We start from the raw sequence: 14601 nt of genomic DNA, 5'->3' as shown, positions 1-14601 counted from the left end.
CACAACACACTGTGCAGACTGCATTGTTTATTGTTCTTCTATATCCATTTTATGGGCAACAGAAGTGTTTGGGTTTTCTTGATTGAATGGATTTTTAATAGTCTTTGGTTTTTTCTATTTCACTCAGTGCAAACAGTGTAAAAAGCTTAAGTAGAAGTAAAAGAGCAAAACTAGGGGGGTTACAAACTGTTTCTTTGTCCCTCTTGTTAATAAAATGATAAAAATGCAAAATTATAAATTTGCTAGATTAAAAAAAAGCTTCAAAGGATGTTGGTGCAAAAATGTATTGATGGACTTAGGCTAAGCAAACACCTGATGTAAGTAGGTATGTAATTTCTGCTGCGAGGAGTCTTTTAATCATAACATTAACAAAAGACAGAGTTTGAGGACGTGCTGAAGTTCACACAATCATGGGATTTGTTGTCTCCAATGTTAAACAACCATCAGTCCCAATTAAAATGAATAATTGTGGTCCATCACAAGTGAACAATACAAGCAATACTGAAACAATAGAGTTCCCTGGATGTTATTGCGACTAGAGGAGGGGATATAACAGGTGACAAAATTACAGATTTATGGGTTTGAACATGATGTAACATGTAAGTACACAATTAACAAAATATATAACAGATGTCTAGTAATTTTGGGACATTTTGATGCAGAAATGTTACATATTTTGTCTTTCAGCAAATATACACAGCCTTGTATTGCAATTCTGTGGTTTAGCAGTGATGTGTATAAATAGTCATACGAGAATTGGCAACAACCAGGGATTAAGCCGTGACGGTGCTCTCACACGAACGGGTCTAACGTTGGTTGAACACGTGATCATGCACCCTGAGTCAAACACGGGGTTTGTGTATGAAAATGATATACAGTAAATAAGCCTGAGTCTCACTTAACCTCCCGTGGCTATTACCAGCTGGTAATGGACCAGTCTCTTAAGGGTTGTAAGAGCAGGCCACTAAACCAACACATAGCAGTCCCGCTAGGCAACAGTCTCAGCTAGAAGCTATTTATTTGGATGGGTCTATTTGTTGTTCCGTTCCCTGCAGAACTCTGCAGACTGCTGCTGCTGCAGCATGATAGTGGAGCAGGACCTATTTTAACTCATGTCCTCATTCTGAAGCCTCTTTACATTATCAAGGATAGAATCACTTGGGTTCCTGTTAGAGGTAAATGGAGGGATCTTTAGTAACTAGTAACATGCTATCGTGTCAGACTCCTGTGCTTCTGTGTCGAGGCATATTTCTGAAGATGGTTTTCTCAGTTTTTGCAGGAAAGTTATCATAAACTTTGATAAAAAGAGCCTCTCAGAAAACTGCTAGTATTCAGAAACTAAACTGATTTCTTTATTCACAAATTAAAGGATTAAATGAGGATTAAAGGATTACTCAAGGTTAATTTAATAGTCGTTTTAAAACAGCAGTTTGTAGAACGAAATTTGACTTGAAGTCCCTTTATGCCACACAAGGAAAAAAAGAAACTATTTCAATATTGTCTAGAGCAAAGGATGAACTGAGGGGTCTCACAGCCCAAAGAAAGAAGCTGCTCTGATGTCTGGTGTAATGGCAGCAGATACTTGTGTATCTTTTGCCCAATTCAACTCTATTTTATGTCTTTCTCGAGATGTCAGAGACTGTAGTTCCTAGCTTGTTGAGTTTGTCACTGATAAGATGACTTGTTTTAGCACTCAGTACCTTATGAAAGCTTCAATTATATCCCATCATATCCGCTATCATAACTACATCACCATAACTTCCTCTGTATTACCTCTGTGCGCTGTAATATACATTGTTATGTCTCTCTGTTTATGTTATGTTATCACTCTAGCACCGTAGAAATAGCAGCAGGACAGTATGGTTTCAGCAAAGAGTATTTGAAACTATTGAGACATGGTAACAGCAGCATTATCATGATATTTGAGGCTGTAGTACTTCGTATTTATACAGTATATTGGGAGCTGTATGGTATGGGTCCAAATCAGTCTGTGTTTCTGGTAAAACTGTCACAGTCGTGGTCATGCAGGTAGAGATGGAGCACATGCTTGGACACACACAGCCCCGGCTCACTCTGATTTCACACAAAGACACACACACCACACACTGTGCCTTAAAATCTGTGGTCTCAGCTATCAGTCACACCCCCTCACACATACCTACGCATGCATACACACACTGAGGGAAGTCTAAACAGGTGCAGACATGCGGAAAGGAAGAGATAGCAATAAGATTCATGACATACACACACACAAATGCATGTTCACTCAGGGAAAAGGCATTTGGAAATGACAGAAGAGATGTAAAGGAATCAAATGCATTCACAAGCTTGGACCCACAGACACAGATACATGTAAATAGTACAGTGTGGTTAAAAGCAGAAGAACGTCCTCTTTCATTATCTGCGTTGCAAACATTCCTTCACCAGCAGGTTTTTTTTTTCTCTGCAATTTTATTCCCTGGATGTTCCAGCTTGCAGGGAGCGTTGCCGGGATTGCATTGGCACGCTTCGGTTTGCTCATCCCAGTGCGAATGTGTGTGTGTGTGTGTGTGTGTGTGTGTGTGTGTGTGTGTGTGTGTGTGTGTGTGTGTGTGGTGTGTGTGTGACTGAGGAAGAGAGATAGAGAGACTGAGCAGGAGGAGGGGTGGCGAACAGGCTATTCTGTGGTTCAGTCACATGGGCATCCACGAGAGGCAAGCAGGCAGGCAGGCAGGCAGGCAGGCGCACAGAGACGAGAGAAGGCTGGCTATCAATTCAGCTGTAAGCACAGAGCGATGCGGTGAAGATGCCATCCCACTCCTGAGTGACACTGGCTTATGTAGGTTAGCTGTGAGTGTCTCAGCTGCTGAAGGAGACTGATTCATTCTTATGCTGTTTAGAGGTCGAAGCAAGGAAGTCACGTTTCATCTCCTGTCATCCTTGTTTGGCCTGAATTGTTAAATTGCTGAGTTAAAAGACCCTTTTCACAGCAGACATTTTGACAACATGTCAGAGGAGAAGAAGAACATGTGTCACTAATAAGAGTGATATTAGCTGTACATTGGTTTAGCTCCAGGGTTAGGATGCATGTTTTCTAGCATGTTTTAAGCTGTAATTAGTGTTGTGAGGTTAAAAAGAAAAGACATCATGTCTGTGTGAAAACTGCATCAAACAATAGGCCCATTTCACTGGAGATATTTTGACATGTCATCACAGGAACAGCTCAGGTGTACTAAATAACATTAATGATGGCTGCATTCCACTCAGCTGAGGTCTTACTACTGTGTGTACTGGCTCACCTGAATAGCTCATTGAGACACTTATGGGAACAGAACCAGCATTTATGTCAATGCTGTGCTATTCCTGCCCTGACAAGTCAAAGTTTCTGCAATGACAAAGGTGTATTGTGGCTGAAGGAACCTGCTGTTAGTATTTTCTGTTTTTTCCTAGAAAAATGAATATAATTATACTAATGTTAATAGTAGTACAAGATGATTATTACTGCAGTCAAAGGCAGCCGAAGCACCCAAACAAAGCCGATTGATTGACGGTAATTCATTGTTCAATCGGTTTATCAAAAGAAAATTAATCACCAACTGTTCTGTTAATTGATTGTTTCTGTCATTTAAATGTCAAACATGTCCTTGTTCAAGCTTCTTGAAAGGATTTGCTGCTTTTGTGATAGTAATGAAGAAAATCGTGATTACCATTTTTCCTAATTTTTTGACATCGTGAAAATGATTAGCAGATTAATCGACAATGAAAATAATTGTTAGTTGCAGGCCTAGTTCTTACAACCTTGTGCCAAACTGATGGGAGAGCTGTGAGTATCCGTTCAAAACGAAGACCACTGGTGACATTTCTTTGCATGAAATGATGAAAATGATTTGATATGTAGTATATTTCATAGTTTTAATAGTTTCATAGTTTTAATTTTAAAATTAGTTTTTGAAAATGAAAAAGTCTGTAGCTCCCTTCAGAGCAAATTTAATAGCACATCCCAAAAAAAATGTTTTTTTATCTTCTATTAGTCCAGCACCTCCCTTAGACTTCTACAGTATGTATGAAAAAACTCCACCCAACTCCTGCATGTTGGCTCACTCTGTGGAGCAATTACAAGCAGAACAATTGTAATTTTACATAATCAAGTTATGCTTCCCCTCAGCTACGCCCGCTACAACCTTATTAGACCCTTTAATGGCAGACATTTTGACATGTCGCAGTAGGAGGAGCACGGGTGTGAATGATAAAAGTAATTATGGCTGCATTCCATTTATTTGTAGTTTCAGTGTAAACAGAAGTCAGACTGTGTTATTGCTGTTATGAACATGTCTGCAGGTTCTCTATGAATTCCTCCATCTGAGCGGCCATGTTTGATGATTACGATTAACAGAGAGGGAATCAATCAGCCTCACTCTTGAACTGTCTGAAGCCCCGTCTCATCACCTCTCTCCGTATCTTTCCACTCTTTCATTTGCCCATGTTGTGTTCTCTATTTCCTGCCCTCTTCAGCCTTCTCTTCATTATTATGCTGAATGTTATACATCTATAATTATGCATCTATTTCAGGCCTTCCTGGTGAAAAACAGGCCTCTGATTGCCTGCCTACATCCTGTTATTAGAGTAAAAATGGTTACAGTAGCAGGACTGCTGTACTAATTTATTAGATATGTAATGTGTGCTGTTTGTATCTTTGGGAAGCACATCACAACACAGATAATATTAGCATTGTAAAGCTTATAAAAGAGCGTAAGCATGTGGTGTCCTCCCATTTCAACAAACTCAAAGGAGATTTAAGTTTATTTTCGTTTAAATGGAAAAAAAGAAGGGTCTTGTGACCAACTTGAGTCAAAGGGTGTCTGAGCTTGTTCCAGTCAAGATTCACACATGTTTATGTTTTGGGCCAGGTCGTATTGGCCAGATCTACTGTACTAGGTATTTCAACAAGTCAAAACAAGATGAGGCTGTAGATGAGTCTGTACTTTGGTTCAGTGGTTGTTTGCGCTTTAGGCTTAACATCAGCATGCTCACAATGACAATGTCAACATGCTGACGTTTAGCTTGTATTTTATTTGCTATGTATACTGTATTAGTTTAGCACGTTAGCTTGCTAACACTAATCTAGTGTAATAAGCACTGAACACAAACTGAGGATAATGGGAATGTCATTGGTCTTTCAGGTATTTGGTTATAAACAAACGTATTGGACAAATTGATTTAGACGTAATGGTGGTGCTGGATGAAATGTAGGATTGTTTCAGAGTTATTCCTGAGGGGAACACAGCACCAGATTTTAATGGCATCTAGAGCTGCAACTAACGATGGTTTTCAGAACTGATTAATCTGCAGATTATTTTCGTGATTAACCATGTGTCCATAACCCAAAGACACTTCATTTATTATCATGCCTTACATTTCAGCCGTAACCAGCAAATGTTTGACATTTTTTGCATGAAAATCACTGAAAGGACGGACAGATTATCAGAGTAGTTGGCAGTTAGCATCAATCCAATAGCTGAAGAGACATTACGTACAAAACCACAAATGTGAACCTTATGTTAATGCTAGAGGAAAAGTCAGGGAGTCAACAAAGTCATTAGACAGAAACATTCATTCACTGAGTACCATGAATGTTTGTACAAAAGTTTGTGGCAATCCATCAAATGAATTTGAAATATTTCAGTCTGGACCAAAGTTGTGAACTGACAGACTGACTTTGCCTTTGCTGGATTCCTGCCGCAAGCATGGCTTAAAATGCATTTATTACACACACACACACACACACACGCACACACACACACACACACGAGTACATGGGGCTTTACAAAGGACTTGGTGCCCTTGTAGCTGACATTACTAGTTCCTGCAGTTGCTCTGGCTGACAGGCCCCTACTTGTGTTTGACACTGTTATTACATAATGTTGGACTGCTGTGTCCACCCTTTGGAATTCATCATTGTCACGGAGAGCACTAATGATGCTGAGTAATGGAGGCTCTCCATCTCAGTGCGACTAACATCTCTGTCTCTTCTCTCTTTCTCTCTCAGATGCTGCTGCTAAGAAAGCCTTCATCACAGAGGTGAGCTTCCATCTGTCCCTGTGATCATCTGCTCTTTTTAGTTCATGTTTGATCCTCCATATCAATAGCCACTAGTTCTTTGGTTTGAGCCAGACACTAATGAAACCACTACAAAGGTTTGATCTGAGGATGTCGGGCAATTATTATTTGTCACGATGAATATTTGGGTCAGTAAATATTTGCTGTACATGATTGTCCTCTCTTGCTGCATGAAAAGTACAGACTGCTAGAAAGCGCAGTCAACAAATTATTTAAAAATCACTTTAGTATTGTTTGTCTTTGCTCGACAACTTGGCTCACATTATGTTAATCCTCCTAATTTGGTACTAAATCCCATCCATCTGGCACTGCAGCCACTGTGCTGTACGTTCAAGCAAACAGCTACAAATATTGCACAGTTTGTTTCAATTTGAGTCCGCTGAGGACATTTAATTCTCGTTGAATGCCAACTGTTATTATTTATAACAGCACCAGAAATATTTAAGTTGGATGTCCAGCTCCAGACCTAAAATATCCTCTGCAGCTTCGACAATTAAAACAGTTCCTGAATTAGATTAGATAAAAATCTGAGCTATCAGACCTCATGCTGTGCACGGTGAGAGTTAGATTGATTCAGGAGCTCCACTAATTAAAGATCCTTAGAACAGATGAACCAAACCTTACATTTTACTTTCAAAGTGAACACCTCGTCTGCTCATGTCATCAAAGCTTGGAATCAGCTCTCATTTATTAATACTGTGTCACTGCACAGTCTTCAGTATTTAAATATTCAATGTTAATAGCCAGGTACCAACCCTCCTGTCCCCTGTATTACCCTAAAGTGCCTCTCCCTCTTTTTCTCGTCAGATGCCCTCATCCTCAGGCCAGCCAGGTCTGGGAAAGAAGATTGGCCACAGAGGTGTGGATGCATCAGGGGAAACTACTTACAAGAAGGTACTGCAGGCAGCACATGATGCGTCTTCTGGCTCTAAACATGCTGAGACTTTGAAAACATTTAATTCTAATGATTTTAGGTAACACTTCATAATAACCATCATTAATAAATGGTTAATAGTTAATTGAGCTAATAGGTATTTCACATCAGTTACAACATTGTTAATATATCATTTCTTTGTTTGTTAATAGTGAAATAACAATTAACTAAAGTTTATTTCACAAAAAAAGGACCATTTATGAATGATGGATATAATAAAGTGTTACCGATTTTATCCTGACTCAGAGTAGGACCGTTCATTGACAGTGAGGCCAGGTATTTCTCTCACCACATCTCCCTCACCCCTCTCTCCACAGACCACATCCTCAGCCTTGAAAGGTGCCATCCAGCTGGGCATCGGTTACACGGTGGGCAACCTGAGCTCCAAGCCTGAGAGAGATGTGTTGATGCAGGACTTCTACGTGGTGGAGAGCATCTTTTTCCCCAGGTCTCTGCCGCAACCACACAAACCAAACATGCAATATATTGCCGGTGCACATGTGGATGAAATTATATTGATGTGCTCATTGATATTGATTCTTCCTAACCTACCTGTTGAGAATATTTGATAACTGTCTTCTTATCTTATGTTCTCTGATATTTTTCTCTCCTTCAGTGAAGGCAGCAACCTCACTCCAGCCCACCATTTCCCAGACTTCCGCTTTAAAACATATGCTCCTGTGGCCTTCCGCTACTTCAGAGAACTGTTTGGCATCAGGCCGGATGACTACCTGGTAAGATTTGACTCACTCATAGCTGTTTCATCTTTGGCCCAAAATTAATTAGAAGATTAGAATGACAAAATGTAAAGTGAAAGAAGATGTAAGGGATGTAGAAGAAAGGGGGGCAAGACCAGAAAGGATGATGAAACACACAGATTGGAGAAAGAAAGATGTGAAGATAGAAAGTAAATAATATCCCATTGCTAAATGACGAGAACGTTGGATGAGAAGTGGGGAGCTGAGATGGGAAGAATGAGGACGAGAGGCAATGCAACAGCACAAGAGAAGGAGGAGAGAGGATGGTTGAGGAGAGGGAGGGAAGGTCTGCAGCTTGTCATCCTTCATCAGCCTGGAGGACCTGGAGGCTGCATGATTCACCGCCCTGCCCCGAGCAGTCTAGCAGAATATACATACACTGCTTAGTCAGTGTTTCTGTCTGTTCCATGTGCACATATCTTTAATACATCGGCACACCCACCACGTGTAAACACCACATCTCTTCTCAGCCAGCCTGTGGTCCCTCATCACCATATGTCCACACATAAGTCATCTGGGGACTTGCATGTTACCAAAGGACTCATTTAAAGGGTTTTTGGGTATGACTGTGTTCATAAGGAAACAGACTCACAATCAGAAACTAAAGATCAATACAAACTAACTTGTTCAGTGTTTGGCAGCTTGTTCTAACATTAGAAATACACTACCTTAAGGGGACAGGGTGCTCTAATCCAGTCTGACTGGCCTAACTGAATAGTGTCCTGAATTAGAGGAGCACTGCTCTCCACCTGCTTCTAAATCTAGATCTTACTACAAAACTGGGCATGACTGTCACATAAATGCAACAAACAAGAGACACATCTAAAATTACAGTATTCACGCATTAAATACATGTATATGCTGTATCAAGATAATCTACATAATTAACCTCATCTCATAGTATTTATTCAGCAAATGCAGGTGGCTCATGATCTGAGGGTGTAATGTTGGTCAGATGATAGCTTTGGCCCTCTCCCAGTCGATGCTGTGAGCAGGTTTACACTGGTGTTTTCCAATCTTAACTCAGTCTCTTGAGGTTTCTTGCCGTTACTGCGTGTGCATGTGATGTCATACACCACGCATGAGGGCGTACAAGCAGAAAAAATGTTGATAAATGCAAGTAAAAAATGTTTTCACGTCGATGTATTTGACAATACATTTTTGATATTTTGTTTTGTCTGTAAAGGTCAAACTAAAGTCCAAAACAGTCCAAAATCCATGGATATTCAGCCTAATATCATATATGATAATTCATGTGGCTTTTGTTTGAGCATACAGCAAAAATCATTGTGTTAGTGTCATTTTATAAACACAAAGATAAAATAAATAAGACTTTGGTGCAAACAGATGATGATTTTAATAGTAAATGCACTCAACCCTTTCATTTCCCAACACAACTCTGTCACCTCTAAGGCTGTTTTAACTATAACAGACTTTCCTGTGTGTTAAATTAGCCTTCTTGGTGTGAAGATAACATCCTATTACGTGGCACTGTGTGCATGTTACCATTTCCAGTCAGCCATTAACCCCTAATTCCCAGCAACCCTGTTCGGCTGTGTTTTTATGTGGAAAAAAAGGTATGAAATTTAATGTCAGGCTACTCTGAGAGGGATGATTTAAAAGTGAGCCATTAGCAGAAGGTATGTGGGGGCAGCTTCACCTTTTTTAAAAAATCATGTCCGTCATTACCTGCTTTTAAGCAGCCAAGAGGGAGGGAGAGAATGGGCTGAGCTCATCATCACACCAGCAGGAGCCTGAACAAAGCTAGAATTTCAAATCAGTCATTGTTTGACGTCTAAATGAGTCTATTTGTTACTGCACATCTTCCTCACTCTTTGTTTCTTGCTCGCCCACAATCTTTATCTTCTTCTTCATCATTTCTACTATAATGTTAATGTCATACAATGTCTATACATGATGATTGTGGGTTCAATTAGTTGTATTGATTTTAGGTGCCCTTTTCTTTCCGATTACGGTATATAAGGGTTAGGGTAAGGGTTAGCCATATATGGATGTGCTGAGGCTAATTGTAGGCTAATCCACAAGATTAGCTTGGCTTAGAACTGTCAATTTGTTTTTCTATGTTTTAATCAATATTTCCTTGTTCTTGTGTGTGTCTGTGTTTGTTCTCTGTGCGTACCTGCAGTACTCGCTATGTAATGAGCCTCTGATCGAGCTGTCCAATCCCGGAGCGAGTGGCTCCGTCTTCTACCTTACAAAGGACGACGAGTTCATCATCAAGACTGTGATGCACAAGGAGGCTGAATTCTTACAGAAGCTACTGCCAGGATACTACATGGTAAGTGTAGTGGGAAATCAAAAAGCTGCCTCTGCATTTCAGCTAGTGAGCTTTAACAGTTGCTTTCATGTTCAGTAGTGTTCCCCCTTTTTTACCTTCATGGTAGGCATCAAACATGCAGGGTAACACATGCTGAATGAATATTACTCATGCTTAAGTATACAAGCTTGATACTATCGGGCATATGCACACACAGATTCATACACACGGCACAAAAGGTGGTCAAGCACCACTCACGCTTTCATTAAATGCAGACTCCCTGCTGGGCTGTTTTTGAGTCATATTTTTAGATCTCAGGTTTATGTAAGACCCTGGAAATCTCTCCTCCGAGCGTGACATCCTTTTTGTATTAAAGCAGACATAACAGCGCTATGATCTCCGACTGAAACCCCGGGCCATGCGGTTTCATAAGGCACTGGCCAGTGTGTTTCAGCAGCGCACCCCCCTCACCCTCTCCACAGTCTGCAGGCTCATTCTGAATGAACTCAACCAGCAACAGCTCCATGTATGTCCATGCTGCCATCCCAGCCTCTGAGGTTCACGGCCCGCAGCCTTGTGTTTATTCACGTGCCGACAGTCATGGCCGAAGACCACTGCAAGAATTCCTTTAATCATTCAGGGACGTTCAAGTCTCAGCACATTTCCCGTGACCTTTTCCGTCGTTTTGGTTGTGCTCTGAAGCATTTTCACAGGTATAATTGGACACAGGAAAAAGGTTTAATGAAGGTGCAGTAATTCAGGCTCCTATGAGATCCTATGAGGCTGTGGCCTGAGGCGAGGGCAGGTGAATTGAGGACAGGGAAGAACAAATAGACTGGCAAATCAAACCTATGCCAAGATAAACACAAGTTAAAACAACAGAAAAGATAAGGTAGATGGATACGATTTTATAGACTTACAGAAACATTTACTTAAAGAACAAAAATAAACAGAAAGACTGCACATGTATTAGCAAAATGTATCTGGAGCTGCTCATGTCTTCCACACTGGCTGGCAGTAGCGGGCTGGCTGAGGAGTCTGGCTCTGGGCAGCCTACAGATCACAGTGATATAATACCGACTCCACTGCTGCCACCGCTCTCCCTTCTGTGTATCCGCTCCCTCTATTATAGTCCATCCTCTCTCACGTTTTCATGTCTTATCACTCTCCCTGCTGCTGTGACACTCTCAGTGTAATTTAGTTTCCTTTATCATTCGCTCTGCCCCGTGCTTTAATCCATGCTTTCTCCTTCCGCCTGTCTTTCATGCTCATATTTGCTCTCCGCCGCTCTGCTCTCCCTCCTCTCCCTCACGTGTCTGTGTTGTTGGCTCATCACTGCTCTGCCCTCTTAACATTGACAGAAGGGTCGTGTGTGGCTGAGGGCAGAGGATGCTCTTTCTCTCTCTCTCCCTCTCTCTCTGCACCCTCTTTCTTTCATTTTTCTGCTCTCTTGACCAGTTTTTCTCTTCTGAAGGTCATTCACAGAATGCTTCACATGTACAGGGTCTTTTAGCCACACTTCCACATTCATCCTACATGTCTCCTCTTTCTGTTTCTCTTTCTTTCTTCTCTAGAAGTAATTTCCTCTCTTGAATGCATTGTGTTATCACTATACAGACCGTGGCTCGCTCTTTTTTTTTTTTTTCCTCTTCCCTCTCATTTCTCTAATGGGACTGAGCTGGCCCTGGTCCCAAGGTCAAAGCAGGTTTTTAACTGAGCACCCAGCTCAGACTTACCTCATTTGTTTGGATTGACTGCTGAAATATTCAGCACAGATTGGTGATTGAGGGGAGAGTCTTGTATTAAGTACAAAGCAAAAGCATTTAAAAGACAGGGCAAAGTACTTGTGCTGTTTATTAATCAAGATTGTTTTGCTGTGAGTTGTTGAGTTTGGAGAAAGCAACCATAGAGATGTCTGCCATTCCCTAAATATAATTGAACTCGATGGCACTTAGCAGAGTAGATGCATGCTTTTTCTCCAGGGGGATACAGTTGGCAGATGTAATTTGGTAGAAAGAAAATAGTTCCTTCATGAAACACGACAAGTTCTGTACTGATTATCTTTAGTAATCAGGTCATGATTTCTGTTGAGTTTCTTAAATGTATTTTTGATGCTTCGAGCACCACAAGCCAAGTGCCATCTAGTGCCATTATGTTCGAGAGAAGGCAAACATCGCTACAGTAAATATCTTCAACTCACACCAAAACAAACTAGATGGATAAATGGGACTACAGGTAAAATAGTAAAATATGTATTTTTGATTTTGGGGTGAACTGTTCCTTTAAGTTGATTATGTTATTGCATCTGGATAACAGAGAATTGTTTGTAAAATAGGTGCCTTCTAAATAATGTTTCACCTCTATATTAGTCATTTCAGGTGTACTTTCTTCTAACAAGGTGTCATTGTAGGGATGCAACAATATTGTTTCCTCTTTCCATAATCAGACAGTTATTTTCTCTTATAGTCAATTGTCAACAAATTGTCAGAAAAGAGGTAAAAATGTTACATAAAATCCTAAGTGATTGCCACAAATGTCTGTCAGTTGCTCCCACTGTCCATACAAAACAGTCTGGTCGCATGTGAAAAGCCATTGATTTTGATTTTACACTAATTTCAAAATAGATTTTTTAAATTGAAGTCTCCTCTACATTTCCCCTAAAGACCCTGTTTAAGTCTGGTAAGATGCACTGTGGCTGGGTTGAACCCAAATGTGACAGAAATGTATTCACAGTAGTGCATCCCAGTGTGAACTTTGTGCAGAACGTGTATCGCGTAACATTTTGCTCATGTATTATTAATGGTCCCTTGAAATGAAAAAAGATTCTGTGTTGTTACCTTTATTCCTGGGTGTGTTCCCTGTCAATCTTTGGACACCAAAACAAAAGCATTTTCCTGTGTTTTATGTCAAAATGCCAACATTTTCACTTTCTAGTTAATAGTGCTTGGCACATCTTGTTCTGGACCTTTTTAAAGATTCAGTCCTGTAAAATGTGATTAAATGTTTCGTGGTGACCGACCCAACTTTTCCCCTCACAAATCTTGATTAAACTCATCAAATCCGTTCCCTTTAATGTTCAGTCCTGCCTCAATATCCTGTCAAAGCACAGCAGCAGAAAGCAATTTAAAAGACCTTCAAAGATGATTGTTCTTCTGCACTTTTCTTTTTACAGAACTTGAATCAGAACCCTCGCACTTTGCTGCCCAAGTTTTTCGGCCTCTACTGTGTCCAGTCGGGTGGGAAGAACATCCGCGTGGTGGTGATGAACAACGTCCTTCCCCGCGTGGTTCGCATGCACCTCAAATACGACCTGAAGGGCTCCACCTACAAGAGGCGAGCGTCCAAGAAGGAAAGAGAGAAGGCCAGGCCCACTTTCAAAGACCTGGACTTCATGCAAGACCTCCAGGATGGACTGATGCTTGACCAGGACACTTACAACGCGCTGGTCAAGACTCTACAGAGAGACTGCCTGGTGAGTTAAATGGAGGGAGAGGATACAGACATACAGACAAGGAAAACGGCAGGAAGGAGGGAGAACCAGCTTAGGGGGAGACAGCGAGTGTGGTTTACTGATTCTGAGGGAGGATCCACATAACACCTTGATCTGGAGTCTCCAGAGAGATCCTCAGAAGAGTGAGGCTATAATGGTTAGAGGGAGGGATTAGAGGTATGATAGGAATAAGGATGAAGTGATGCCATAATGCAGAGTCTCGGGGGAAAGATGGAGTAGGAAGTCAGTAAAAGAGTAGAAAGAGGTAGAGTAGAAAGTCCACAAAAGGAAATGGATAAGATCCGGAAAACCCAGGAATCTTACGGTACCCTGATTAATAATGGAGCATCATGGATGGAGAGACGCAGGAGTGATGAAGGCAGAGAAAGAAAAAGCTATTTATGAGAGTGTTTGGCGTTTCCAGGATCCCTCTCTGTAAATCAGAGCTTTGTTACGAGCAAGAGGTTTAACAAGGTGTCTGGTCTGGTAGCAGGCCTGCCCCTCTCTTGTAAATCACCACCTCACATTTACTTTTATAGCGCATGTGCTTGGGAGGAAGTACTGTATATCTGCACACACTGGCTATCCTATACATTATTTATTAACGTATGCATGCTAGTGCATCACTGCATATAGCTCAGTGTCTTCTGTATAGCATTGAAGTAAAACTCTGGATAAAAGCTTTCACCTTGATTTGTATGTCACATTTCTGTCAATCACTGCACACTTTCATCTGTCTTTATGTGTCCTGTTGCTCAGGTGCTAGAAAGCTTCAAGATCATGGACTACAGTCTACTGCTCGGGGTTCACAACATGGACCAGGCCGAGAGGGAGAGGCAGATGGAGGGCTCCCAGGGCGGCAGCGATGAGAAGAGGCCCGTGGCCCAGCAGAAGGCCCTGTACTCCACAGCCATGGAGTCCATCCAGGGAGGAGCCGCCTGCGGAGGGACCATCGACACTGACGACACGTGAGTTAAACCAGAGAGACAAGAAACTGTTGGCAAAGGAGCTGGGTGATAAATGTGACTGCAGGGGTGTGCATGTC

The 14601-nt window shown here is 41.3% G+C and overlaps 1 protein-coding gene across 3 annotated transcripts in view; it reads left to right on the top strand.

Annotated features, from left to right (window-relative positions):
* The window catches only part of pip5k1ca (phosphatidylinositol-4-phosphate 5-kinase, type I, gamma a), a 67133-nt gene that overhangs the window by 34600 nt on the left and 17932 nt on the right, over window positions 1-14601 (top strand). For all 3 annotated transcript variants that reach the window (XM_084353986.1, XM_084353984.1, XM_084353985.1), the window contains exons 2-8: window positions 6026-6057; window positions 6904-6990; window positions 7348-7478; window positions 7647-7764; window positions 9935-10087; window positions 13239-13538; window positions 14316-14524. In XM_084353986.1, coding sequence (XP_084210112.1) covers window positions 6026-6057; window positions 6904-6990; window positions 7348-7478; window positions 7647-7764; window positions 9935-10087; window positions 13239-13538; window positions 14316-14524 — 1030 coding nt within the window. The remainder of the gene's footprint in view (window positions 1-6025; window positions 6058-6903; window positions 6991-7347; window positions 7479-7646; window positions 7765-9934; window positions 10088-13238; window positions 13539-14315; window positions 14525-14601) is intronic.

Source organism: Pagrus pagrus (assembly GCF_965226575.1).
Source record: "Pagrus pagrus genome assembly, chromosome: 6".
NCBI lineage: Eukaryota > Metazoa > Chordata > Actinopteri > Spariformes > Sparidae > Pagrus > Pagrus pagrus.
The sequence above is the reverse complement of the archived record's forward strand: the minus strand, read 5'-3'. Positions and strand labels throughout refer to the sequence as shown.